General features: G+C 47.5%; 2 protein-coding genes across 5 annotated transcripts in view; both read right to left on the bottom strand.

Annotated features, from left to right (window-relative positions):
- Positions 1–24,971, bottom strand: part of LOC110503657 (sodium-dependent serotonin transporter) — a 27,555-nt gene extending 2,584 nt beyond the window's left edge. The window contains exons 1-14 of one of the 3 annotated variants that reach the window (XM_036962070.1): positions 24,833–24,971; positions 22,443–22,730; positions 15,283–15,896; positions 12,531–12,665; positions 10,482–10,704; positions 6,391–6,529; positions 5,958–6,092; positions 5,446–5,549; positions 5,115–5,242; positions 3,679–3,791; positions 3,033–3,164; positions 2,472–2,571; positions 2,126–2,226; positions 494–661 (exon numbers count right to left, since the gene is read on the bottom strand). In XM_036962070.1, coding sequence (XP_036817965.1) covers positions 494–661; positions 2,126–2,226; positions 2,472–2,571; positions 3,033–3,164; positions 3,679–3,791; positions 5,115–5,242; positions 5,446–5,549; positions 5,958–6,092; positions 6,391–6,529; positions 10,482–10,704; positions 12,531–12,665; positions 15,283–15,667 — 1,863 coding nt within the window. In that variant the 5' untranslated portion in view covers positions 15,668–15,896; positions 22,443–22,730; positions 24,833–24,971. Of the gene's footprint in view, positions 1–493; positions 662–2,125; positions 2,227–2,471; positions 2,572–3,032; positions 3,165–3,678; positions 3,792–5,114; positions 5,243–5,445; positions 5,550–5,957; positions 6,093–6,390; positions 6,530–10,481; positions 10,705–12,530; positions 12,666–15,282; positions 15,897–15,985; positions 16,040–18,741; positions 19,163–22,442; positions 23,207–24,832 lie in introns of those variants that run through there. The other 2 variants (XM_036962069.1, XM_036962072.1) reach the window with 2 other exon arrangements.
- Positions 23,346–26,902, bottom strand: part of LOC110503658 (bleomycin hydrolase) — a 25,800-nt gene continuing 22,243 nt past the window's right edge. The window contains exon 12 of one of the 2 annotated variants that reach the window (XM_021582098.2): positions 23,346–25,580. In XM_021582098.2, the coding sequence (XP_021437773.1) occupies positions 25,429–25,580 (152 nt within the window). In that variant the 3' untranslated portion in view covers positions 23,346–25,428. The remainder of the gene's footprint in view (positions 25,581–26,902) is intronic. The other variant, XM_021582097.2, reaches the window with a different exon arrangement.

Below are 26,902 nucleotides of genomic sequence, written 5' to 3'. Positions count from 1 at the left end.
CTGTCTACGATCACTGGCCGCAGCGGCAGGTTAGGCATACAACGCTCACACACGTAACGCGCACACACACTAACACAGATGTACGACCAGAACACCCCCCCCCCCCCCCCCCCCCCCTGCTGACACTGTCTTTCAGTCCCATTGTGCGGTGAGGCACTGGCAAACACTGGGCTTATTGGATGACAGGTTTATCAAAGGCAGGGAGAGGAGGGAGGAAGGTGCTGTGTGTACCATGCAATTTGGTGTCAGTCTGTCTGTCTTCTCAAACAAGGGGCTGTTTTCTGGCTTGGCAACGTGACAGTGTGCAGGTCCTCGCGGTGTCTGTCGCTTGTCTATGTTTGCGTGTGTGTCTGGAAGCCGTGGTGGCTTGTATTCCTACTCTCTGCATCTCTCCTTTTGATTGTGTCCTCTGTTAGTAGCCTGGTGATGGCAGGGGGACTGGAGGGGGACTGGAGGGGGAGAGGCCCTCCCCAAGCCCTCTGGAGGCTCTTACCTGTTTAAAGGTCCCTTTGGCAGTGAGCAGGTGGTACACCATGTAGGCTGGTACACAGATGAAGGAGGACACTCCGATGCAGTAGCCCAGAACTGTGGTCCAAGGTGGGTAGACGTAGTCAAACAACTTGACCTCCGGGGGGAACGCCAGGAAACTGACAATGATGAACTGAGGAGAGATGCGACGTAGGAGGAAGTGGTGTTTTTCGAACAGGTACAGTTGAAGTGGGAAGTTTACATACACCTTAGCCTAATAGATGTAAACTCAGTTTTTCACAATTCCTGACATCTAATCCTAGTAAGAATTCCCTGTCTTAGGTCAGTTAGGATAAAAACTTTATTTTAAGAATGTGAAATGTATTTATTTATTTCACCTTTATTTAACCAGGTAGGCAAGTTGAGAACAAGTTCTCATTTACAAATGTCAGAATAATAGCAGAGAGAATGATTTATTTCAGCTTTTATTTCTTTCATCACATTCCCAGTGGGTCAGAAGTTTACATACACTCAATTAGTATTTGGTAGCATTGCCTTTAAATTGTTTAACTTGGGTCAAATGTTTTGGGTAGCCTTCCACAAGATTCCCACAATAAGTTGGGTGAATTTTGGCCCATTCCTTCTGGAAAGCTGGTGTAACTGAGTCAGGTTTGTAGGCCTCCTTGCTCGCACGCGCTTTTTCAGTTCTGCCCACAAATGTTCTATAGGATTGAGGTCAGGGCTTTGTGATGGCCACTCCAATACCTTGCCTTTGTTGTCCTTAAGCCCTTTTGCCACAACTTTGTTCATTTGGAAGACACATTTGCGACCAAGCTTTAACTTCCTGACTGATGTCTTGAGATATTGCTTCAATATACCCACATAATCTTCCTCCCTCATGAAGCCATCTATTTTGTGAAGTGCACCAGTCCCTCCTGCAGCAACTTCACAAGATACATTGCTGTTGTTCTGGGATTGATTTTCACTTTTCGCACCAAAGTACAATCATCTCTAGGAGACAGAACGTGTCTCCTTCCTGAGCGGTATGATGGCTTCGTTGTCCCATGGTGTTTATACTTGCGTACTATTGTTTGTACAGTGGTACAGTCAGGTATTTGGAAATTGCTCCCAAGGATGAACCAGACTTGTGGAGGTCTACAATTATTTTTCTGAGGTCTTGGCTGATTTCTTTTGATTTTCCAAATGATGTCAAGCAAAGAGGCACTGAGTTTGAAGGTAGGCCTTGAAATACATCCACAGGTAAACCTCCAACTGACTCAAATTATGCCAATTTGAAGCTTCTAAAGCCATGACATCATTTTCTGGAATTTTCCAAGCTGTTTCAAGGCACAATCAACTTGTGTATGTAAACTTCTGACCCACTGGAATTGTGATACAGTGAATTATTAGTGAAATAATCTGTAAACAATTGTTGTAAAAATGACTTGTGTCATACACAAAGTAGATGTCCTAACCAACTTGCCAAAACTATAGTTTGTTAACAAGAAATTTGTGGTGTGGTTGAAAAATGAGTTTTAATGACTCCAACCTAAGTGTATGTAAACTTCCTACTTCAACTGTATGTACAACCGGTGTGTGTGTGTGTGTGTGTGTGTGTGTGTGTGTGTGTGTGTGTGTGTGTGTGTGTGTGCCTCACCAGTAGGAATATTGGGCAGATGGCCACCCAGCACACCCTCCAGAACAATCCAGGAGAGAAGCCCAGCATCATATGGACATCAGCACAGAAACGACTCGTGCCTGAAAATGGACACAAAGACACAGAATGAAACACATACACACATACACACACTTTAGTGTCTCAATATGGAATCACCTTATCCATCCATCCATCCATTGTTTTATTGTCCAAAAGTAGACATGTCTAGTGCAGTCAGGTTACAAACCAATCACAAACACACATCCATTAAATCAAAAATTAAAAAGCTGATTCCAAAGAATGTCAGACTATGTGGGCCTTGTCAGCAACATCATTGTCAGTTTACCGTAGAACCAGGAAACGGCGATGACTTCTAGGAAGACCACAGTGATGACAGCAGGTCCCGTGGCGTACTCCTCAAACAGTTTCACCACAAACGCACCTCCCTAAAACAGAGTTCCAGAGAAATGCATGGGTGTTGGGAAGAAAGATATAGAGACTATAGAGACATTTCTACAGTATATACCACTGATGTTCCAGCTTATTTTCAACTTATTTCCCGACAGCATTGCTTCAGGCCATTCAGGAGATTCTGGACATTGCTAAATAACCAGCAAAAAAACAGATTGGATGAAAGTATAATAACCTGGGCCAAGGGGACTGAGGCTGGGTGGAGTGGGACTGAGGCTGGGTGGAGTGGGACTGAGGCTGGGTGGAGTGGGACTGAGGCTGGGTGGAGTGGGACTGAGGCTGGTTGGGAGTGGGACTGAGGCTGGGTGGGAGTGGGACTGAGGCTGGGTGGGAGTGGGACTGAGGCTGGGTGGGAGTGGGAGTGGGACTGAGGCTGAGTGGGACTGAGGCTAGGTGGAGTGGGACCGAGGCTAGGTAGAGTGGAGAGGAGACTCACGTAGGTGAGGGTGGAGAGCGCTCCCAGGTAGCAGACACACACCAGGCCCAGGACAAACCACTCCCTCCTCCTAGACAACAACTGGGGGAACTCATCCAGCATGGCTGTGATCACCCCCTCCAGACCGGCAAACTACACAGGAAGACAAGAAGGGAGAGACATTAAACTGAAATTAAATTGAGAGAGTCAGTAGAGGAGTAACTCAGAGGAGAAAGGGAGAGAGAAAAGGAGAGACAGGTGGAGAGTGATGAGCGAGAGAGAGATGCTCACGAGAGAGGAAAATAATAATTGCGCAGCTATAGAAGATCACAAAAAAACAGGTAAACCCAGACAGAAAGATCCTCAGAAACAAACTGTTCCTTCAGCATCAGTTCTGTTGACAGTAACCTCCCCCCCCCCCCCCTTCTAAGCTCAGAGCCTGATTGGATGATTACACACTCAACACAACCTGAGAGCCTGGGTTAAATGAATTAGCACACATAGTAGAAGTACATCAAGAGGAGAACTGATCAAAAACAGACAATCAATTTGAGAACCAGTAACTCTGTGAGATTACCACACCCTTATGCATGCGTGTGCACGCGCATTTGTACATGTGTATTCATCTGTGCTTGCACGTATGTGTGTGTGTGTATGTGCCACTGACCGTGCTGTCCAGCCCCAGCATGATGATCATGAGGAAGAAGATGATGGCGAAGAAGGTGGCAGCGGGCATGTTGGCGATGGCTTCAGCATAGATGATGAACAGCAGACTGGGACCTGGCAGAAGAGACAGACAATCAACATATTAGGAAAGGGAACACACACACACACACACACACACACACACACACACACACACACACACACACACACACACACACACGCACGGTGGAAATGTGGCATCTTAACTGTCCTCTTTCATGTTTGAAAGCACTTAAGGGATCGTAATTATTTCCATACGGGCCCCTGAGGCTTTTACATGTGGTGTTGGGCCTTTATCAAAAAGGAATAGTGGGCAATTTCTCCACAATTTCGTGGTATCCAATTGTTGTAGTAGCTACTATCTTGTCTCATCGCTACAACTCCCGTACGGGCTCGGGAGAGACGAAGGTTGAAAGTCATGTGTCCTCCGATACACAACCCAACCAGCCGCACTGCTTCTTAACACAGCGCGCAACCAACCCGGAAGCCAGCCGCACCAATGTGTTGGAGGAAACACTGTGCACCTGGCAACCTTGGTTAGCGCGCACTGCGCCCGGCCCGCCACAGGAGTCCCTGGTGCGCGATGAGACAAGGACATCCCTACCGACCAAGCCCTCCCTAATCCGGACGACGCTAGGCCAATTGTGCGTCGCCCCACGGACCTCCCGGTCGCGGCCGGTTACGACAGAGCCTGGGCGCGCACCCAGGGACTCTGATGGCACAGCTGGCGCTGCAGTACAGTGCCCTTAAGAGGCCTAATTAGTCCTGTCTTGATGTATGCAAATGTAACTAGAACCGTGGCAGATAATTTGTTTTGACTGTGTGTCTTACGTTAGGATTCTCCACAGTCTGGTCTGTACTCAATTGCCAGATTTCAATTACTGTCTGAATTCAGATAACCTGTGAACTATCTGGGCCTGTATTTCTCAAGTGTCTCAGAGTAGGAGAGCTGATCTCGGATCAGTTTTCCATTAAAGGTCCCATGCAATATCTAATCATTTCTGGGTAACAATAAAGTACCTTACTGAAATTATTTTTAATTCAAATGGTCAAAAATATTCCTAGCAAAGAGAAATTTCTCAAGCAAAAATTTAGCGAGGACTGTCTGGGAGTGGTCTGAGTAGGGAGGGGAAAACTGAAAAGTAGCTGTTATTGGTAGAGGGGTTTGGAACTCTCTTTCTTATTGGTCAATACAAACACAGGAATATCACGTTTTTGACTGCACTGGGCCTTTTTAGATCATATTGTATAAGATTACAAGGGAAGGGGGAGGACACCTGATCCTAGATCAGCACTTTGAGACGCTTTGTGAATACGGGCCCTGATGTAAAAATAAATAAATCCTACAACAACTGCTGGATATGAAAAATAGATTATGGATTTGATTGATTGATTTACCAGCATCCTTGGCTACGGTCTCCACGCCTATTTTGCGCATTTCAGCCATGTAGCCGAGCACGGTAAAGATGACAAACCCAGAGAGGAAACTGGTCAGGCAGTTCACAGAGCTGGTCAGCAACGCATCCCTGAGATAAGGGGAGAGAGGGGGGGGGGAGAAAAGGAGGGAGGAAGTGAGAGAGGGGTAGAGAGCGAGGGCAGAGTGAGGGGGAGAGATAGAAAGAAAGAGGGGATGGAGAGGGAGATAAGAGAAGAAAGAGAGGGAAAGAAACATCCCATATGGGCAGGTTCATAAATAGATTGTACTGTATCAAGAGAAATGGAGACTCACTTGTAACAGTTGTTGTGAAAGGGGTTGTAGCTGGCAAAGGCCAGGAGAACCCCGAAACCTGGCCCCAGAGAGAAGAAGATCTGAGCTGCAGCATCAATCCATACCTGGAGGGAGAGGGAGAGGGAGAGGGAGAGGGAGAGGGAGAGAGAGAGAGAGAGAGAGAGAGGGAGAGAGGGAGAGGGGGAGAGAGGGAGAGAGAGAGAGAGAGAGAGAGAGAGAGAAAGAGAGAGAGAGAGAGAGAGAGAGAGAAAGAGGGAGAGGGAGAGGGAGAGAGGGAGAGAGAGGGAGAGAGAGAGAGAAAGAGGGAGAGAGGGAGAGAGAGAGAGAGAGAGAGAGAGAAAGAGGGAGAGAGAGGGAGAGAGAGAGAGAAAGAGGGAGAGAGGGAGAGAGAGAGAGAGAGAGAGAGAGAAAGAGGGAGAGGGAGAGAGAGAGAGAGAGATGACTCGGTGCCAGTGTGTTGTATGATGACAAAGGATTGGCTGTAAACCTAAACAAATAGTGGGCCAACTCACTGTGGTGCTGAGCAGTTTCCCCCAATCAGGTTTGAGGTAGAAGACCACGCCCCTCCAGGCTCCGGGCAGAGTGGCCCCACGAACGAGCAGCACCAGCAGGACAAGGTAGGGGAAGGTGGCTGTCACCCACACCACCTGAGAGAGAGGGGAGAGAGAGAGGGGTGGGGGAGTGAGGGGTGGAGGTGAGAGAGGGTGAAGGAGGAAGAGAGAGAGGGAGATAGAGAGGGGTGGAGGAGAGAGAGAGAAGGGTGGAGGAGAGAGAGAGGGAGATAGAGAGAGGGTGAAGGAGGAAGAGAGAGAGGAAGGAAGATATGCAGGGAGCGACAGAGAGAAAGAGAGGGGCACGTATGAATAGGAGGCATCAGTGAGAAACATTTTACCTACTGTGATCTACTGTTTATCTACTGTTTCTCAATCCCCCAGCCATGCTCACCTTGCCAGAGGTCTTGACTCCCTTCCAGATGCTGAAGTAGACGATGGTGAAGATGAACAGGAGGCAGAGAGCCAGCTGCCAACTCACACTGCCGAGCTGGTGCAGACCTGGGGACAGGTGTACCTGCAGTACCTGACGCCTTTACGGAACAGAGGAGTGAGGGATGAGCAAAATGGATGAGGAGCGGATAGGAGGGTAAAGAGAGAGGAGTGAGGAGAGAGGGGGATAAGGGGAGGGATGAGAGGGATCAGGAGAGAGGGATGAGGAGGAAGGTGTCAGACGAGAGGGATAAGGAGAGAGAGGGGTGAAAGAGTGGGGCGAGTGAGGGATAAGGAGAGAGAGGGGTGAGAGAGGGGTTGAGGAGATGGATGAGGGGGGGGGGGGGATCAACCAGGGAAAGGAGAGGGATTGTCGGGAAGAGAGATGAGAAGAGGGGATGAGACAGAATAACAGAGAAAGGAGTCATTTATAGGGAAATAGAGTGATCAGGAGAGGAAAAGCATTCATACATCTGGCAGGTTGCTTGCTGCAGATAGATGGGGATAATTGATGATATTTTGAAAGAAAATAAACAGTTGCTCTTGTATCGTGTGTGTTTATTTAGCTTAAGTATCAGCCTCCCGGCGAAGGACGCTAAATAAACGCATTGAGCAAGATTTTATTTGATTTCCAGGGTCATAAAAGGTAGAACGTGAAAGGACTAGGCAAGAGATAGATAAAAAAAAAAAAGAAAATGACAAGGATAGAAATTGAATAAACATATTGTGGATATGTGATGCTGACACAACAGAATAAGGAGATAAGATAACTTGGCAAAAATAACTTGGTACGGTGAAAGATGATCGAGATGATCGAGCTAGATGCCAGGTTGCCAGTTACAGTGCCTTGCGAAAGTATTCGGCCCCCTTGAACTTTGCGACCTTTTGCCACATTTCAGGCTTCAAACATAAAGATATAAAACTGTATTTTTTTGTGAAGAATCAACAACAAGTGGGACACAATCATGAAGTGGAACGACATTTATTGGATATTTCAAACTTTTTTAACAAATCAAAAACTGAAAAATTGGGCGTGCAAAATTATTCAGCCCCTTTACTTTCAGTGCAGCAAACTCTCTCTAGAAGTTCAGTGAGGATCTCTGAATGATCCAATGTTGACCTAAATGACTAATGATGATAAATACAATCCACCTGTGTGTAATCAAGTCTCCGTATAAATGCACCTGCACTGTGATAGTCTCAGAGGTCCGTTTAAAGCGCAGAGAGCATCATGAAGAACAAGGAACACACCAGGCAGGTCCGAGATACTGTTGTGAAGAAGTTTAAAGCCGGATTTGGATACAAAAAGATTTCCCAAGCTTTAAACATCCCAAGGAGCACTATGCAAGCGATAATATCGAAATGGAAGGAGTATCAGACCACTGCAAATCTACCAAGACCTGGCCGTCCCTCTAAACTTTCAGCTCATACAAGGAGAAGACTGATCAGAGATGCAGCCAAGAGGCCCATGATCACTCTGAAATTGAACTTTTTGGCAACAATGCAAAACGTTATGTTTGGCGTAAAAGCAACACAGTTGAACACACCATCCCCACTGTCAAAAATGGTGGTGGCAGCATCATCATGGGCCTACTTTTCTTCAGCAGGGACAGGGAAGATGGTTAAAATTGATGGGAAGATGGATGGAGCCAAATACAGGACCATTCTGGAAGAAAACCTGATGGAGTCTGCAAAAGACCTGAGACTGGGACGGAGATTTGTCTTCCAACAAGACAATGATCCAAAACATAAAGCAAAATCTACAATGGAATGGTTCAAAAATAAACATATCCAGGTGTTAGAATGGCCAAGTCAAAGTCCAGACCTGAATCCAATCGAGAATCTGTGGAAAGAACTGAAAACTGCTGTTCACAAATGCTCTCCATCCAACCTCACTGAGCTCGAGCTGTTTTGCAAGGAGGAATGGGAAAAAATTTCAGTCTCTCGATGTGCAAAACTGATAGAGACATACCCCAAGCGACTTACAGCTGTAATTGCAGCAAAAGGTGGCGCTACAAACTATTAACTTAAGGGGGCTGAATAATTTTGCACGCCCAATTTTTCAGTTTTTGATTTGTTAAAAAAGTTTGAAATATCCAATAAATGTCGTTCCACTTCATGATTGTGTCCCACTTGTTGTTGATTCTTCACAAAAAAATACAGTTTTATATCTTTATGTTTGAAGCCTGAAATGTGGCAAAAGGTCGCAAAGTTCAAGGAAAACATACCAGATGGACAGAATGACAAGGTTTACGAAAAAAAACACAGAAATTCTGGTGCCAGACATGAGGCAGAGGAGTTTTACGTGCATTAGAATAGAGTCAACCTTGACAAAGCCCCAAATCTCTCTTAGATTGATAGGAGTGAACCAGACTCAAAGTCAGGAATGACAGAACCAGTTGCTTTTTTTCCATAGAAATATCATTACTAGAATGGACATCCACGTTAGTCTCTCTCTCGGCATGGGAAACACCCTAAAATTGCTGAAATAAATAAATAAAATTAAAGATGAGAGAAGTCAGATTAAGTGTGAGTTCATGTTGAATAATAATTACTATATAAATGAGCACGCAAAATGTAAACACTTATGTCAAATAGATAAGTTGAAAATATTGCATGTTAAAAGCACTGTTTGTGTGTGTGTGTATAACCAGTTTCACAGTCTTCTTTAGGTAGATGCACAAATAACAGTTGAATGAACATATGAGACAAGTTTGGGCCAACTAAACATTTTAAGTTCAGGTAACTTAACCTATCCCTCCACCTATCCATATCTACCTTTCATCCACCTATCCATATCTACCTTTCATCCACCTATCCATATCTACCTTTCATCCACCTATCCATATCTACCTTTCATCCACCTATCCATATCTACCTTTCATCCACCTATCCATATCTACCTTTCATCCACCTATCCATATCTACCTTTCATCAACCTATCCATATCTACCTTTCATCCACCTATCCATATCTACCTTTCATCCACCTATCTACATCTACCTTTCATCAACCTATCCATATCTACCTTTCATCCACCTATCCATATCTACCTTTCATCCACCTATCCATATCTACCTTTCATCCACCTATCCATATCTACCTTTCATCAACCTATCCATATCTACCTTTCATCCACCTATCTACATCTACCTTTCATCCACCTATCCATATATACCTTTCATCCACCCATCCATATCTACCTTTCATCCACCTATCCATATCTACCTTTCATCCACCTATCCATATCTACCTTTCATCCACCCATCCATATCTACCTTTCATCCACCTATCCATATCTACCTTTCATCCACCTATCCAGTCACTGTCCTCTCTGCCTCTCCTCCCATCTCCCTCCACCTATCCATATCTACCTTTCATCCACCCATCCATATCTACCTTTCATCCACGCATCCATATCTACCTTTCATCCACCCATCCATATCTACCTTTCATCCACCCATCCATATCTACCTTTCATCCACCTATCCATATCTACCTTTCATCCATATCTACCTTTCATCCATATCTACCTTTCATCCACCCATCCATATCTACCTTTCATCCACCTATCCATATCTACCTTTCATCCACCTATCCATATCTACCTTTCATCCATATCTACCTTTCATCCACCTATCCATATCTACCTTTTATCCACCCATCCATATCCACCTTTCATCCACCCATCCATATCTACCTTTCATCCACCTATCCATATCTACCTTTCATCCACCTATCCATATCTACCTTTCATCCACCTATCCATATCTACCTTTCATCCACCTATCCATATCTACCTTTCATCCACATCTACCTTTCATCCACCCATCCAGTTACTGTCCTCTCTGCCTCTCCTCCCATCTCCCTCCACCTATCCATATCTACCTTTCATCCACCCATCCAGTCACTGTCCTCTCTGCCTCTCCTCCCCTCTCCTCCACCGAGCCCATCATGCCGTCTACCCCTCCGTCCTCTACCGTCTAATGTCCCTGGCAGCCCCCTTTTCCTCGTCCCTCCGTCCTGCCTTGCACTTACATGGTCTTGACTTACGTATAGAACTCCTCGGCGGGCGAGGTGGACATGTTGGTCCAGGTGATGTTGCTGTCGGTGGACAGGTAGCGGAGACAGTTGACCGTGTTCCAGGGGTTGGAGCACGTGGTCCAGGGCAGGGTGGGCCGGAACGACGCCAGCAGGTAGTACAGGGCCCACGCCATGATGGTGTTGTAGTAGAACGCAATGTACAGCGCTATGATGCAGATGGCGAAGCCGATACCTTTCGCAGAAAGGAAAAGGCAATGTAAGGTATAATGCAAGACAATGCAGTTATGATAATGCATCGTCAGACTTGTCATGAACCCGCACAGCCCCTTTATACCGTCCTATAATCATATATAGATGGTGCCGGTGATGACTGTTGGAGAGACAGAGCGAGAGAGTTTGTGATGGAGAGAAGAGAGTCTGTTTTTCCATTAGGATTAACACAGGTATGAATGAACGAGAGAGGAGGCAGAGAGTGGGGTAGAGAGATAAACGAGGCATAGAGTGGGGTAGAGAGACAAACGAGGCAGGGAGTGGGGTAGAGAGAAACGAGGCAGAGAGTGGGGTAGAGACAAACGAGGCAGAGTGGGGTAGAGAGACAAACGAAGCAGAGAGTGGGGTAGAGAGACAAACGAGGCAGAGAGTGGGGTAGAGAGACAAACGAGGCAAGTGGCGGACCAGGGCATCGAGCAAACCAGACTCTGACCAGATGGGAAGAGAGTTTGAGATGAAGGTGTGTTCTGTGTTGTGGGGTTGGGGTTGGTCGGGGATAACTCGCTCCATCCATCACTCAGAGATCTAAACCTATCTATCTGTTTTCAAGCTAATTCAAGTCCGACTCAAGTAGGAGATGACATTTGGAAACAACTGGGATTTACATAACATGACGTTTCTAAGCATGCTGGCATTTCCGTGGGAAATGTGACAATTTCCATAACAGAGAGCTGGACATCACCACAACAAGGGGATGCAGAGACTTTCATGAGGAACGTGCTGAAGGGGTCGGAGAGTTCATATTATCTGTCTCTCAGACATTCACTCATCTATCTGCTCTAACAGCTAGCTGCTCACTGTCTTTCTGGATCTACCACTCCACTCTTCTCCCCTTCTCCCCTGACTCCTCTTCTCCCCTGACTCCTCTTCTCCCCTGACTCCTCTTCTCCCCTTCTCCCCTGGCGCCTCTTCTCCCCTGACTCCTCTTCTCCCCTGATTACCCTTCTCTCCTGATGCCTCTTATCCCCTGACTCCTCTTCTCCTGACTTCTCTTCTCCCCTTCTCTCCCGACGCCTCTTCTCTCCCGACGCCTCTTCTCCCCTGACTCCTCTTCTCCCGACTCCTCTTCTCCCATGACTCCTCTTCTCCCATGAATCCTCTTCTCCCCTGACTCCTCATCTCCCCTGACTCCTCTTCTCCTCTAACTCCTCTTCTCCCCAGAATCCTCTTCTCCCCTGACTCCTCTTCTCTCCTGACTCCTCTTCTCTCCTGACTCCCCTTCTCTCCTGACTCCACTTCTCCTCTTTTCCCCTGACTCCCCTTCTCTCTTCTTCTCCCCCGAATCCTCTTCTCCCCAGGATCCTCTTCTCCCCTGACTCCTCTTCTCCCCTGAATCCTCTTCTCCCCTGACTCCACTTCTCCTTTTCTCCTGACTCCTCTTCTCCCTTTCTCCTGAATCCACTTCTCCCCTGATTCCTCTTCTCTCCTGACTCCACTTCTCCTCTTTTCCCCTGACTCCCCTTCTCTCTTCTTCTCCCCTGACTCCTCTTCTCTCCTGACTCCACTTCTCCTCTTCTCCCCTGACTCCTCTTCTCTCCTCTTCTCCCCTGGTTCCCCTTCTCCCCTGACTCCTCTTCTCCCCTGATTACCCTTTTCCCGTGACTCCCCTGAATCCCCTTCTCCTCTTCTCTCCCGACTCCTCTTCTCTCCCAACTCCTCTTCTCTCCCGACTCCTCTCCTCTCATAACTCCTCCATAACACTTATCAAAATAGTTGACAAGCTTCATCGTGTTAACAAAATTAGTCGAATCCACTCCCCTCTCTCCATCTCCCCTCCTCTCTTCTTACCCTTGAAGATGGGGCAGATGTGTTTCCAGATGGAGATGCAGCCGCTGCGGTGGAACTGCCCCAGTGCCAGCTCCATGTAGAACAGAGGCACGCCACCGAATACCGCCATCAACATGTAGGGCAGCAGGAAGGCACCTGGGACAACAGGTAGGGGAGTGGGGGAGAGAGAGATGGGGAGATAGACAGAGAGGGGTAGATAAAGAGAGAAAGAGAGGGCACGCGAGAGAGAGAGGGCATGGGAGAGAGCGAGAGAGAGAGGGAGCGAGAGAGAGAGGGCACACGAAAGAGAGAGGGGCGCGAGAGGGAGCGAGAGAGAGAGGGAGCGAGAGAGAGGGGCGCGAGAGGGCGCGAGAGAGAGAGAGGGCACGCGAGAGAGAGGGCGCGGGACAGAGCGAGAGAGAGAGAGAGAGGGCGCAGGAGAGAGCGAGAGAGAGAGAGAGAGGACGCGAGAGGGAGCGAGAGAGAGGTCACGCGAGAGAGAGAGAGGGCGCGGGAGAGAGAGAGGGCGCGAGAGAGAGCGCGAGAGAGAGAGGGCACGTGAGGGAGAGAGGGCGCGGGAGAGAGAGAGAGAGGGAGCGAGAGAGAGAGGGCACGCGAGAGAGAGAGAGAGAGAGAGAGGGCAAGCGAGAGAGAGAGGGCGCGGGAGAGAGCGAGGACGTGGGAGAGAGCGAGAGCGCGGGAGAGAGCGAGAGAGAGAGAGGGAGCGAGAGAAAGGGCACGCGAGAGAGAGAGGGAGCGAGAGAGAGGGCGCGGGAAAGAGCGAGAGAGAGAGAGAGAGGGCGCAGGAGAGAGCGAGAGATAGAGAGGGCACGCGAGAGAGAGAGGGCGCGAGAGATAGCGAGAGAGGGCACGTGAGGGAGAGAGGGAGCGGGAAAGAGCGAGAGAGAGAGAGGTCACGCGAGAGAGAGAGGGCGCGGGAGAGAGCGAGAGAGAGAGAGGGCACGCGAGAGAGAGAGGGCGCGGGAGAGAGCGAGAGAGGGCACGAGAGAGAGAGAGAGGGCACGTGAGAGAGAGGGCGCGGGAGAGAGCGAGAGAGAGAGGGCACGGTAGAGAGCGAGAGAGGGCACGAGAGAGAGAGAGGGCACGCGAGAGAGAGGGCGCGGGACAGAGCGAGAGAGAGAGAGAGGGCGCAGGAGAGAGCGAGAGAGAGAGAGGGCGCGAGAGGGAGCGAGAGAGAGAGAGATCACGCGAGAGAGAGAGAGGTCACGCGAGAGAGAGAGAGGTCACGCGAGAGAGAGAGGGCGCGGGAGAGAGCGAGAGAGAGAGGGCACGCGAGAGAGAGGGCACGTGAGACAGAGGGCGCGGGAGAGAGCGAGAGAGAGAGGGCACGGTAGAGAGCGAGAGAGAGAGGGGGCATGAGAGAGAGAGGACGCGAGAGAGAGAGGGCGCGGGAGAGAGCGAGAGAGAGAGAGGGCACGCGAGAGAGAGAGGGCGCGTGAGAGAGCGAGAGAGAGAGAGAGAGGGCACGAGAGAGAGAGAGGGCGCGGGAGAGAGCGAGAGAGAGAGAGGGCACGAGAGAGAGAGAGGGCGCAGGAGAGAGCGAGAGAGAGAGAGGGCACAAGAGAGAGAGAGGGCGCGGGAGAGAGAGAGGGAAAAGGAAAAAGCGGGGGTTGGGGTATATTGAGTAAAAATAATTTCATTCATGGGTCAAAAATAGAAACTCCACATGTTTCATATTTGCACTCTTTGCCAGATTTCTACACACCTTATCTAACAACAATTGACATCAACATCTGGAACCTTCAACACTGACCTGTAGCTGACCCTAAAGAGCAAAGGGAGTGAGAGGAGGAATTGGAAATGTCAGAGAAAAAAAGACATGGCAAACCCTGGAGAGTACCAGGGAGATAGGGGCTTGGCTGGACTGGAGCCTGTCTCTGTATTTGATTAGGAATTGATATCTGTGTGGTTGACATGAAAGCAAAGATAACTGTTGATTCAGTAGCTGGGACTAGGAGACAGGTTATTAAGCAATGAGAGAAAGGGAGAGAGAGAGAGAGAGAGAGAGAGAGAGAGCGAGAGAGAATAGATTGAAGCCACTCTCATAAAAACAGACAATTAATAGTGTTGCTTCTATCAAGTGTCTCCCTGTCTCCATCTCTCTTTCTCTCTTTCCCTCGCTCCCACTAAACAGAGAAACAGGATATTGCAAAGATGTTATTATTGCAAATTCAATAAAATGGAATCGGAGGCCTGTATTTGATGTGAGGAGGAGAGTTGTAGAAAGGCAGGGAGGACAGCAGAGTTCCCTTGTAAACATCTGGGAACATTAAGTTAACATTCATTACAGAAGACACAAGGTTTAACGTGTATGTATTTACCCAGTGCTATTTCTGTCTGAGGTGTAAATGTTCATTTGATCAAAGTTTTGGTTGGTTTGAATGGTCTGTGTTTTCCGGACGCTCTGTCCGATTTATCTATCTTGCTTTATGGTTCTTTATCTAGGTATATGATTAAGTGTGAAAATATGTTGTGTGGAAAACTATATTCAATCTCCATTAATGCTTATTGTTACCAGTATACTGTAGATGGTTTAGTTTCCTCTGTCAATTTCCTTAACCTCCCTTTCCCCAGCTACAGATTCTCTCCTTTCCAGTGTTACTTTCTCCCTCAACCTGGGTTGTGTTCATTAGGCACCAAACGTAAGAAAACAGGCTGAAACAAGGAGAGACTACCTAGACTTGTCCAACAAGAAACGCTTATTTGAGTTTTTTGCAACAGCGTGCTCGAATGAACAGGCCCGGGATCTCACCTCCGCCGTTTTGGTAGCAGATGTAGGGGAAGCGCCACACATTTCCCAGGTCCACGGCGTAGCCAATCACAGACAACAGAAAGTCCATCTTCTTGCTCCAGGTCTCCCGGGGCTGGTCCAGACTGGTCTGCTGGACCACCAGAGTCCTGAGGGCCCCTGCGGGTACACCCCCCGCTCCCTCCTTGGGGCTCGGTGCTGTGGACGTGGGGTACCCGTTGGACACCCCTCCTGACCCCCCACCAGAGTTCACTTTGGGGTCCCCCTTCTCTGCCACCCCTCCGTCAGCCAGCATGAGTCTGCCGTTCTCCTGCGATGACTCCTCCCCTTTCTCTTTCTCCCCTCCTTCGTTCTCTCTGTCCATCATCATTGACTGTTTCATCTCCATGGCGATGGCCGGTGGTTAGTGGCGTGGTGTGGTTGTTAGCGACGACAGTGGACTTGTGGCACGGTGTGATGAGGTGCCCATCAGGGGATGAGGGATATCATAGAGAGAGACGGAGAGGGAGAGGTGTGGCCGGGCCAGGGGGAGGGGGGCGCCGCTGTAGGGTTAGACACTTGGACTGGCTCCACTGCCTTCTATGACAAACACCAGTGTTGACACAACCTGTACCAGACTGCAACACAAACACAACACCACTTGTGTAAATGACCATTGTGATAACAACAGGACATGTTTAGAAATTAAAATGTTTTTTTGAATTACTTGTGTATTTTGCCTTGAATGGTTTGCTCTTTATTTGGGCTTCTCTGGAATATCCTGAGTGGTTAGTTAACACAGGGAAAGATGGAGACATATGGGTGAAGACACTGCGACTGTGATATGTCACTATGGGGTTAAAAGTGTGCAACACTGGGGGAATTGTGAAACCTGAAAGTCCCTGCCAAATAAGGCCTGAGGGGATTCTGCTAGAACACGTTCGTTTATTTTCTTTCTTGACATTGATGTTACTGCCGAAGCTACAATCACATCTGTAGGTCTCTATACCTTTGGAGATAAAAAAAAAAATATGAATGTTGAACTTCACCGCATAAATTAGATGAAAATAAATGTAAAAAATTCAGGCAGCAACAAGATTTGTAAGGAAGAAAAAACAGTTAGAAGAAGTCGTTTGATAGATGAAATCAACGTGCAGTCAGTGGGTTAAGGCAGGATGGAACACGTCGATAGGATTTGAAACCAACTGACTTCCTCTGATTCTGATAACCCCGATAACACATATTATCAAAGAAAACGCGTATCACAGACATATTCTTCTTGTAACCGTCATTTTCCTTTGACAGTATGAGTATGATCCAGATGTCATAGCAAAAAAAAAACGTGTTAAATCAAATTAAGAAACAAACTACTTTGTATGTTTAACTCCTTTTAAAAATATATATTTTTTTGACTACATTTGAATGTTTTTTTATGTTTAACTCCGTTTCAGCATGGTCACAATAGATATTTACCACAGTTATATGCAAAAGTATCCAACAGGAGCGTTTTTCTCCTGTCCTTTCCATTGTGTTCCCTGTTGCCTTTCTCTTCACTGCAACTACCCTTCATTCTGGGGCCTTTTAATGTCAATGATTGAGAATGATCATTTTCATGTCATTTAATCCATATACTGTATATGTTAGACAAAGTATAAGTCTTAGCAATAGACTGGGGGGAAAAAGTAGTGTACCAGTGTAATGTAATATTGGTGTAATGTACAGACTCGCAATAAAGTCATTTAATAAAGTAGTGTATTCATTCACATTATTATGAAGCTATTTTCTTCAAACAGGGAAACTACAATGAAAGTGATGAAAGCCGTCTCCAGAAAGATGTAGTTCGTGACGGGGCTCGGAATCACACCATGTTTTTCTATGTTGGAATTTCACACCGCAAGAAATAAATCATTGTGCGTCTTAAAACTTGTATACTGATGACATTTGACGAATATCATAAACACAGTTGTATCGATCTTAAAATGAATTAAATATGCGCTATGTTACATTGACTGAAGATGCACTAAAAAAATATATACATATATATATATTTTGCCGATTCTTTTATTTACAAACGTTAACCGCATACCCCGCTTAAAAAGTCCCATGATTTGAGTAAAAAAACTTTGGAAAATGAAGGGGAGAAAAAAAAGGTTTTGGAGCTAATCGCCTCGTTTATACTCGTTTGCTTCAATTGGAATTTAATGGCAGAGGGAGAGTTAAATCAAATGGAATGCCATTATCCCAATTAAAAGTAATTGTCCTGCTATTCTCCATGGGATTCCAGTCCATAACCCCTATCAGTCAAACAGAATGCTCCTATCCGAGCCGCATAAGGCACCTGGACTGACAACAGAGCACATATAGGAGGTGGAAGCAGAGCATTTGATAGATATTCATAAATAAAGATGAGAATACAACGGCTGGAAGAAAGAGTGCAAAGTGTAACCCACAAATAAACACTGGGGGTAACAATTAGTTCAAACTCAACAGATAAAGGAAACTTCCTTTAAAAGTAGCATCTTTTTTGACTCGCTGGGTTGCCGTACAGCACTTACATTAGCTCAGCACTGAGTAACGTCAAACAACCACTTCATCATCAACGATATTCCAGCTGAGAATGAAATCACTGAACAACATATTCCAAAACATCCTTGCGATCAGATCCCACACAATCCTACAAGTTCTGAAAATAGGTGCAGCTTAGAGCTATGAAGAAAAAACACTTTTGTCAAGGTTATCATAGTGTAAGCTTGCAAGAAAGGCATTTCACTGTACTGTACACGTGACATTAAAAACACTATAACATAAGGGGGGCGGGGGGTGGGGGGGCCTTCCAATGTCCGTCACCGAACACTTCACCTTACGTTAACAAAGAGCCTGCAATTCTGTCAGTACAGAAGAACACCCACACACACCGAGAGCAACCATCGCGCCAACTCTGAGCATTATTGTTCTGTTACAGAGACAAACGACCAATGATGTATAGTAAAAATATTGAGTAGTGGATAAGGAACCAACTCTAGCCTTCTCTGGAAGCCAAAAAATAATAAATGATCACAACTTTGGGGTTTCTAGCGGGAGTACTTCTTGTTTTCGTTGTAAGACAATGAGGAAGCCGAACACCTAACATGATCTCCATCACTATTCACCACTGTATCTGGTCTCTACGGCGCACGAACTGTAGTCGACGTTGCGTCAAATCAGACACGCTTCAAAATCAGACAATTCAACCCAATGGAACTTTTGTCCCCCTCCTAGAACTTATGTGATGCTCTGCCACTGCATGAACTTGCCAGGATAAGCATGCACAAGCACATCAAGACACACTGTTTGCCCAGTAGAGCACTCAAACCTCTTCCATCATCACACTATAGACACGTTGACGTTTGGTCTGGCACAAACACATATATGCATAGAACCATGGAGAAACACACACACACACACACACAAACTTCACACACAATGTCCAGAATGCAGCCCTACCGTGCAGCGGTTCCGTAGTTATGTGGGGGTCTGCGTCAGGGTGGTACTCACCACTGTCCCTCTGAAGAACACGTACAGACACTCCCCCCTACACCCCTGCTGGAGTTTCTTACACCCTTTTCCTCCGCTCTCTCTCTCTCGCTCTCTCTCTGTCTGTCTCCCTCCCTCCTTCTCTATCTCTCCTATACACAATCATATTGTCTTACGGCTTACTTCGCTTTTGGCATCATTTCCATCTACGTGGGAAAAAATGTGCAGTACTATATGTACACGGCTACATGCACAAATCATTTTGTGTTGTTGTTGGACAACCTGGATAAAGTTCCAGACATCTGGTAGCTGCACCGCTATCCGCCTGTCATCGCCAGACAGGCAATCTACGCTCCTCTTCAGCTATGGAATATTGAAGACGATAAATAGGGGACGATTTCCCGAGGCCATTGTTGGTCTCACCTTACGGAGTCCCCCCCCCCCCCCCCCCCCCCCTCTGTGTTGTTTAACAGCCGCCGTCAAAAGCATCCCCTCGTCCCCATGGCTAGCTGTGAACACAACACAGAGCGTATCCTCAGACATCCTTCTCACACTCTAAATCCCTGACAGACAAATTCACGGGCGGCCCGAGACAACTTTCAGCAGCTCCATCGAGTCTGCAGGCTGAAAACGCTCAACGGTGAGCAACTTAGCTGTTCTTCTCAGCTGAATCGTTTGCCCATGAACTTCATCTGTCGTAATACAACCAGGGCTGTAGATAAATCATGTTTGACCCGAAACATTAAAAAGGTAGGGTCCAGAAATAGAAAGCCAGATAGTGCTGCTAAGGGATAAAAAAAAAAGTCCTGAGAGAGCATGTTGACGAATCTGAAAACTAAAACTTACCGAGAACTTGGCTTAAATAGATAATTGGTTTTCGAGACAGAATAGGAAGACGTCTAAGAGTGACATGATGAGCAGTTTGCCGAGCTAATGTGCTTATCAAGATGTATTTGGCGGTGAAGGGGTTTCTCTGAAGGAGCTGTCACTCTCAACCGGACACTATCCTCCTTTCCCATTGACCTGTTGGCCCCCTCTTCCCCCATTTGCGAATGGTTGTCTCATTCCACCTGGCAAGACTATTGCCTGGTTTCGCAAACATCTCCAGCCACAAAGAGGAGTTGAGTTGTAGGCTACGCATTCCTCTCAAAATAACCAAGTACTGTAAACAAAAAGTGAATAGTGACATGACGTAAATGGGAGTCGGTCTGAAGTGCTGGATGAGCAGCGTTGCACGTTACACAGCAACGCAGAAGAACAACAGATGACCAGTCCAAATGCATCTTCAATCTCACTCAGCTCTCCGGACTAAAAATAACAAGCCAATCACCAAGCGGTAGGAAGTAGTCCGCGATAGGAACCCATACGCCGAACGACAGATTGAAGGATAGTGTGCTTATCCCCTGGGAAAAACAACACCCAACACACACACACACCCAACACCCACACACACACAATAAAACAAGCACTTACAGGAAGCATATCAGAACTACCCCTGTCATGGTGTTGTTGGACATTTGATTTGTCAGTGCCCACCTCGTGCCCTTCCCAAACAAACGCAAACAAAGACCTACAGGAAGCCATTAGGCATCAGCAGTCTGAAAAGGCCTTCGCTGCATCTGTCTAAAACACAATCAGCTAACAGGTGTCCGCTCTCCAACCGCCCCTCAGAGTGTGTTTCCCAGTTCCTTGGAATACATCCAGATAAAGAAGTGTTTGGAAAATGCCAAGTGTGCCATGCCAGGTAGGTGCACTCCCTCATCTCGCCTCTTCGTTGGTGATGCTCCCCACCATCTCCCGGTCTGAACTGGGCAGATCCGGTATGGATACCTAACCTCACCCTGCTGGCTAGAAGATAGCAATGCTCTCTATTGTTTCATATCTAAAAAGGTCTACTTAATGGAATTTATGCATTATGATTCCATCCATTTATGGTTACTGAGGCCCCTTGATCTCCTGTAGACTTCGAGGACAAGCATCTTAACCTTTGAACTATTTAAAAAGTGTTTTGCAGTTTCCTCTGACTAAATGTGGTTCCCACATACAAAATCAGTCATATTGGGTCTTGAGCAACCCCAGCTAGCTTAGTGAAACTGAGGAATAGCTGTAAAAAAAAAAATCTCCACACATCTCCACCGTAGAGTAGGAAAGAAAAACAAGGATTTATGCAAGGAGGCTAGGACTCCTAACAGCATGGGACAAGGCAGCACTCTCATTAATATCTGAACCTTCTGACACTCATGTGTGAGCAAGTATGTCTCTGTGTGTGCCACGTGAGAGAGAAATCTAATTTCTAAGGAAGAGGGAAATGTGTAGATATCGAGGGGAACATAAGAGTTGAGAGAGAAAGGCAGACAGAGAGAGACAGAGGTAGAGAGACAGAGAGAGAGAGGTAGAGAGAGAGAGAGAGGTAGGGCGGTAGTGATAGACAGAGAGGGAGATCGATCGAGAAGGTAAGATTAGCCAGAAAACACAAGAGGACTAGGGGACATTGTAGGCAGGGAGGGAGCCAGCCATGGGATCATTTCATCTCTTCAATTACAATCACTGGCAGCTGCCCTCTATCAGCAAGTTAGGAGCCTAATCTCTTCATCTCCCTGTCCTCTTCCACCTCTCTCTCCTCCCCTCCCCTCTCTCTTGCCGTTCCCTCCTCCCCATCTCACTCTCTCTGTTCCCTCCTCCCCCTCTCCCTCTCTCCCTGCCCTCTTCCCCCCTCACTCTCTCCTCCCCTCCTCTTTCGCTCTCTCTCCGTGCCCGCCTCCCCCTCTCACTCCCTCCCTTCCCTCCTCCCCCTCCCTCCCTTCCGTCTCCCTCCCATTTTAATTTACCAGAAGTTCTTATCCAGAGCGACTTAGTCCGTGTGTCCAATGAAGCTAGATAAAAACTACCACGTATCGTTTCTCTCCCTCTCACCGCCCTCCCTACTATCTCGCAGAGAACGTAAATGTGTCTTTTTGCTTACAACCCAACCCCCTGAGACACTCTCTCTCCGTCCTCTACTTCTCCTCTCTCACCCTCCTCTTCAGTCTCTCCTCTCTCTCTAGGCCCTCGGTCTGTCTAGACGGAATACTTCTTGTCAACACAACAGGTTGGGATTGTCCCGGCCGACGCGGCTCAGGGAGAAAAGAGCTCCCTCTGGTACAGCTCAGAGGAACTGCACTCACTCGGTCTTACCATTACAGCAACACAGGGGCTGGGACTAAAGGTGCTGTTCTATTCGAGACAAACATATAGAACGTACTGCGGTCATTATAGCAAGACTCATTGAAAATCCAACAACGGTCATACACAACCATGGTATATGATTAGGAGGTTGAATAACAGAATAACTAAATCGGCAATAATCCCCAGCAGATATGAAGGGCTCCACAAGCACTACCTGGATCCTATAAAACATGCCTACAGTAATCTCCATTGATTCTCCCTGGTGAGTCAAAAAACATATGTTGTTGTGTACTCATACAGTATGTATTATATCCTAGGTAACATTTTCATTCAGTATTTCATTCTATTCCCTGTACATATGAATGTGTGTTAGTCTTGGTCCGGTACAGTGGAAAAAAATGAGGTGGAATTGGAACAAAATCAATTCTACTGTAGCAATAGGTCAGGTCCAAGCTGTGGATAGCATAGAATGGCGACTGAGAGGGAGAAAGAGAGGTGTGTCCTACCTGGGGTGAAGTTGGGTGCTGCCGGGACCAGCAACCAGCTCTGCTGTCCATAGACGTCCAGCTCACTCCCAGTCCCGACTCAGCATTCTGGAGAAGCAGGGCACGGATACACACTGGACAAAGCTAGGCTTCCCCAAGGCCACATTCTACTTTGCCTTGATTAGAGACACACACACACACGCACGCACACACACGCACGCACGCACACACACACGCACGCACGCACGCGCACACACACAGCTTTTGCCAGTGCAGGGATCCCTTGCTCTTAATCCAAGACGCATAGTTCTGAAAGGGAAAGAAAGAGCCTGGCTGAGAGGCAGTGGGGCTATCCCTGACTCCTCTTACAACCACCTGCATTAGACTATCATACACCATGTGTGTGTACGTGTGTAACGAACGCCCCCCCCTTCGTCAGGGTTAAGTCTCTAGGGTAGGGACTTCCAAGTCCAGTCACTGGAGGCCCACAGAAAGAGTCACACACAGAAGACAACACAGTCCTTGTAATCATTACTATTTTTAAACAGAGATACTCACAACGCCTCACTCTTAACCAGTGTGGGGGTGCTGCTGCGAGTGCGAGTCACTCCGATCTGTGGTAGGTTAATCCCCATCTCTCTCTCACACACACACACACACACACACACACACACACACACACACACACACACACACACACACACACACACACACACACACACACACACACGAGGGGAGGCAGAGAAATAAACAAAGCAGAACAATCCATCCTCTGAGGGTTTTAAGTTGGTGTGAAACAAAGGACTTTGAGCCCAGATAAATCCTCGGTAGTGGTGACGTCAGGACATCTACTAGTCCATCAGAGCCAGGGAAAGTCGGAGAATTGGAGGGCATAATATGAGTCTTGAATAAGCGGGCTGTGTGTGTATTAAGTGTTGAATAAGTCACCATCCAGACTCCCATCACGATCAGGTCAGTCAGACAAAGCCCTGAAAAGATGAAGTGGAATTTCTTGGAATCTCTCTCTGGGAACACAGGGGGAGGCTAAACTACAAAGCTACATATTTGCTACTCAGTGCTGCCAAGGAAAAGGTACAGCACCTAAAAGCCCCTTAACAGCCTCTCTACTACATCTCAATCCTGGGCCCAGCTGGCCCCAAAGCCCCTCACATGGAAACTAACTCTGCGTGTGTGTTCATGATGGAGTGTGTGTGTGTGTGTGTATGTTCATGCCTTTGTGTGTGTGTAACTCTCCAGCAGCCTATGTGAAAAAAACCATTCCATCCCCTCCAAACTCTTAACGCTGCTAAACATACCAAACAAACTCAACGGAGAGATTAACATCAACCTCCCCGAAGAAATAGTGAAACAAGAGATCTGACAGCTTTACTGTGTTGCTCCTCTATTGTGTTTAGTCACACAAGCCTCTAAGTAGGTGTGCTGATCTAGGATCAGCCCCCCACCCCCCCTCCCATCCACTGAATATCAATTTTGATCTATTATGATCTAAAAGGCAAAACTGATCGGAGATCAGCACTCCTCCTCAGACTTGAGATGATCCATAAACAGGAACCTAAGGTGAGAGGGCTGCCAGTACGCACCTGAATGGTTCTCACGTCCACATGTTCCACTTATACAGTGCTCCCTACTTACAGGAGAAATCTGCACTGGGACATTCAAAAACAAGTCTCTTATGTGCCAACAGGGGAGACCTGGTGAAAAGTGAGACAGGGGTTGTGACGCAAATGAAGGAGCCAAGAGAGAAAGCCAGTGGACCACAGAGGGAAAGGAAGGTGGACTTTTACACACACTGTGTTCATGTTTGTGTGGAGTTCAACGGTAAGGGACACACACACACTCGCCCTCTCTTCCGTCTGACCCCATGGGAAATGTACTGCCCCTGTGTTCGGCCACTCAGGAGGGTTGGAATTCAGGGGTCGGGGTCAATTGCCGGCCGTTCCTGCGTTTGTCGGTTCGGGGGATCTCTGGGAGTTGTAATGATTTAATAGTGGGGTGAGAGGAGTGACGGGTGGCTGTGGTACGCCTCACACGGCTGGGATTCCAGGGGACTGAGCTGACCCCTCCTGACCCCCATCCTCCGAGCTCCAGCCTGCCGGCCCTTCTGTCACCTCATTCCAGGCAGAGCTCACAGTAATGCAAGGCATACGGCGAGGAGCAGCAGGGGCAAGTTCACAGGGGGGAGCTTGTGCGTAATCACTGTCTCTATCCACATGAGCTGAACTGAATGTGTTGGGAGTTGAGTTCCCCCTACTGCTTACTCATCAAAACATACTAGTCTGACCACCACCACTAAACTCTGACTGAACCCGTCATAGTTGTGATATTATGCTCCCCTGGATACTGGTGTGCTGAACTGGCACTTCCCCTTCTGTCAGTGGACGATAACTCACCGGATTGGACCATGGCTGGGGGGGGTTTGAGGGCGGGCGACTGGTACGCTGCTTCCTGACACCCCTGCCTAACTCTCTCTCACACACCTCACTCTCGTCTGGCTGCTCTGGGTTGAACTCTGACCTAGGGAAGCTAGCAGAGAGGAAGGGATGGCATTACGCTGGGCCTCAATAATACAGCTAGGGCTGGTGGGGTGGATGTGTGTGTCTCTGGGATGGACTACTTACATAGGACGTGACCCTGAACCAGCCCTAACAAAGAGATGGTACATACAGACCTTTTAACAACCCCACAGCTTTCTACATACCACAGAATGTTTATGAAGCCAGAGGACACACAACAACAAAAACTGAATTGCAATAAACTCTGCTGGTGCCTGGTGGCGGAGAGAAGCAAAAGAGGACATGGACAAAACAAAATGGCCAAAAGAAGACGTGTGTTTTTCCAGTAAAAAAACCCGACTTTTATTATTTGTCTAGAGAACAGGCTGTGGTGGGTGGAAGTCTATGGAGGAGTAAAACCAGAGAGATGGGGCGGAGTCAAACAGACCAGGGCTGAGACCAGGTGGGTGGGATGGCACCCTCTGTTTCCATAGTTACAAGGCCAAGGCTCCCATTGGGTCCCAGGCAGGAAGGACGATGGGCTCCTTCTGCATTACTTCCAGCACCTCGGGGGCCAGGTACTTCTTGTCCACGACCACCTCGTACACGTATTCAGAGAACCACTCGTCGGTCATGATTAGGTAACCTGCACACACACACACACACACACACACACAGGGTTAATTCATACAGTTAGAAGGTTACAAAAGACTGGATGAAGGTGTAATTGAGATTGTTGGTATAAGATCCACTCAGTCTGTGGAGCGTCGAGATCCCCGACGTGCCGCTGGAGTTTCTTCTCAGGAATCATTAGTCTTGATTAACGTCTCTAAGACCAGTCAGTCTGAAATCCCCTAGCCAACAGCAGTACCAGTGACTCACCCTGTACTTCAGTGGACTGCCCCTGGCCCCAGACCTATTGTTCCACAGGGAGAGGGAAGGAAGGACGGACCCCTCACCCTGTCTGTCTGTCCCACGCAACACCTGGGTTTAAATACTATTTGAAATCTTTCAAATGCATGGCTTGGACTGGTTTTCTTTAGCCTGCATGGCGTGCCAGGTGGGCTGGGTTTGCACTTTTGGGACGTTTCTATTTGTTCCATTGCACCAAGCAAGCAAAGCAGGACGCATTTTAAATGCAAGTCTGTCCCACACTTCTGTCCTCACCTCGCACACCCCAGCCCAATAAATCTCCAGATTGCAAGGGAGGGACTGACCGACACACGTAATTTTATTCATTAACACAGCATTAGGCCACTTTATCCTTCCCATCCAAAAAATATGAAAGAATATCTCGAATGCCACTTCATCCTGCTCTAATACATTTTCATAACAAGCCCAAAAACACAACTTTCAGTGTACACGATTCCACTCTGAGACCTTGGCCCTGAAAACACGTACAGACACAGGCCATGGCCTCGCTCTCATAGACAGGGTGACCGAGAGTACATCAAATCATAAAGAACAGCATATAAAACACTTGATATGAAGAGATTAGAGCGGCGAGAGCAGGATGTTTAATGACAATAGGGGCATTCCTCATACAGTGTTCTTATTTATCTACAAGGGCAATGGGCCTGTCTGAACAAACTAACAACCCAGATTACAGACAGGGAGAGGAACAGCTCCAATCTGTCCACGTGGCAATAGATTTGGGATTTGAGCAGGCACGGGATGGTTCATTTGGGCACGCAGCAGAAAACGTTTTAAAACATTTTCCAACTAATGTTTCTTATTGGACAAGTCCAGGTGGTCTCTCCGTGTTTCAGACAGCTTTTTTCCATTTGGTGCCTAATGAATGCGATCCTGTGGTTATACGGGATTGTGTAACGGTCAGAGCTGGGGACTAGACCAGATTGTGACCACTGTTTGGTTTTCCTCTCATCTCTGGACCCGGGTAGTGTCTAGAGCGCATCCCTCCCCCGCTGAAAAGTTGCATTATCGATGACGTCACAGGGACCTCAGAAA

The sequence above is a fragment of the Oncorhynchus mykiss genome, chromosome 24 (genome assembly GCF_013265735.2).
Source record: "Oncorhynchus mykiss isolate Arlee chromosome 24, USDA_OmykA_1.1, whole genome shotgun sequence".
NCBI lineage: Eukaryota > Metazoa > Chordata > Actinopteri > Salmoniformes > Salmonidae > Oncorhynchus > Oncorhynchus mykiss.
The sequence above is the reverse complement of the archived record's forward strand: the minus strand, read 5'-3'. Positions and strand labels throughout refer to the sequence as shown.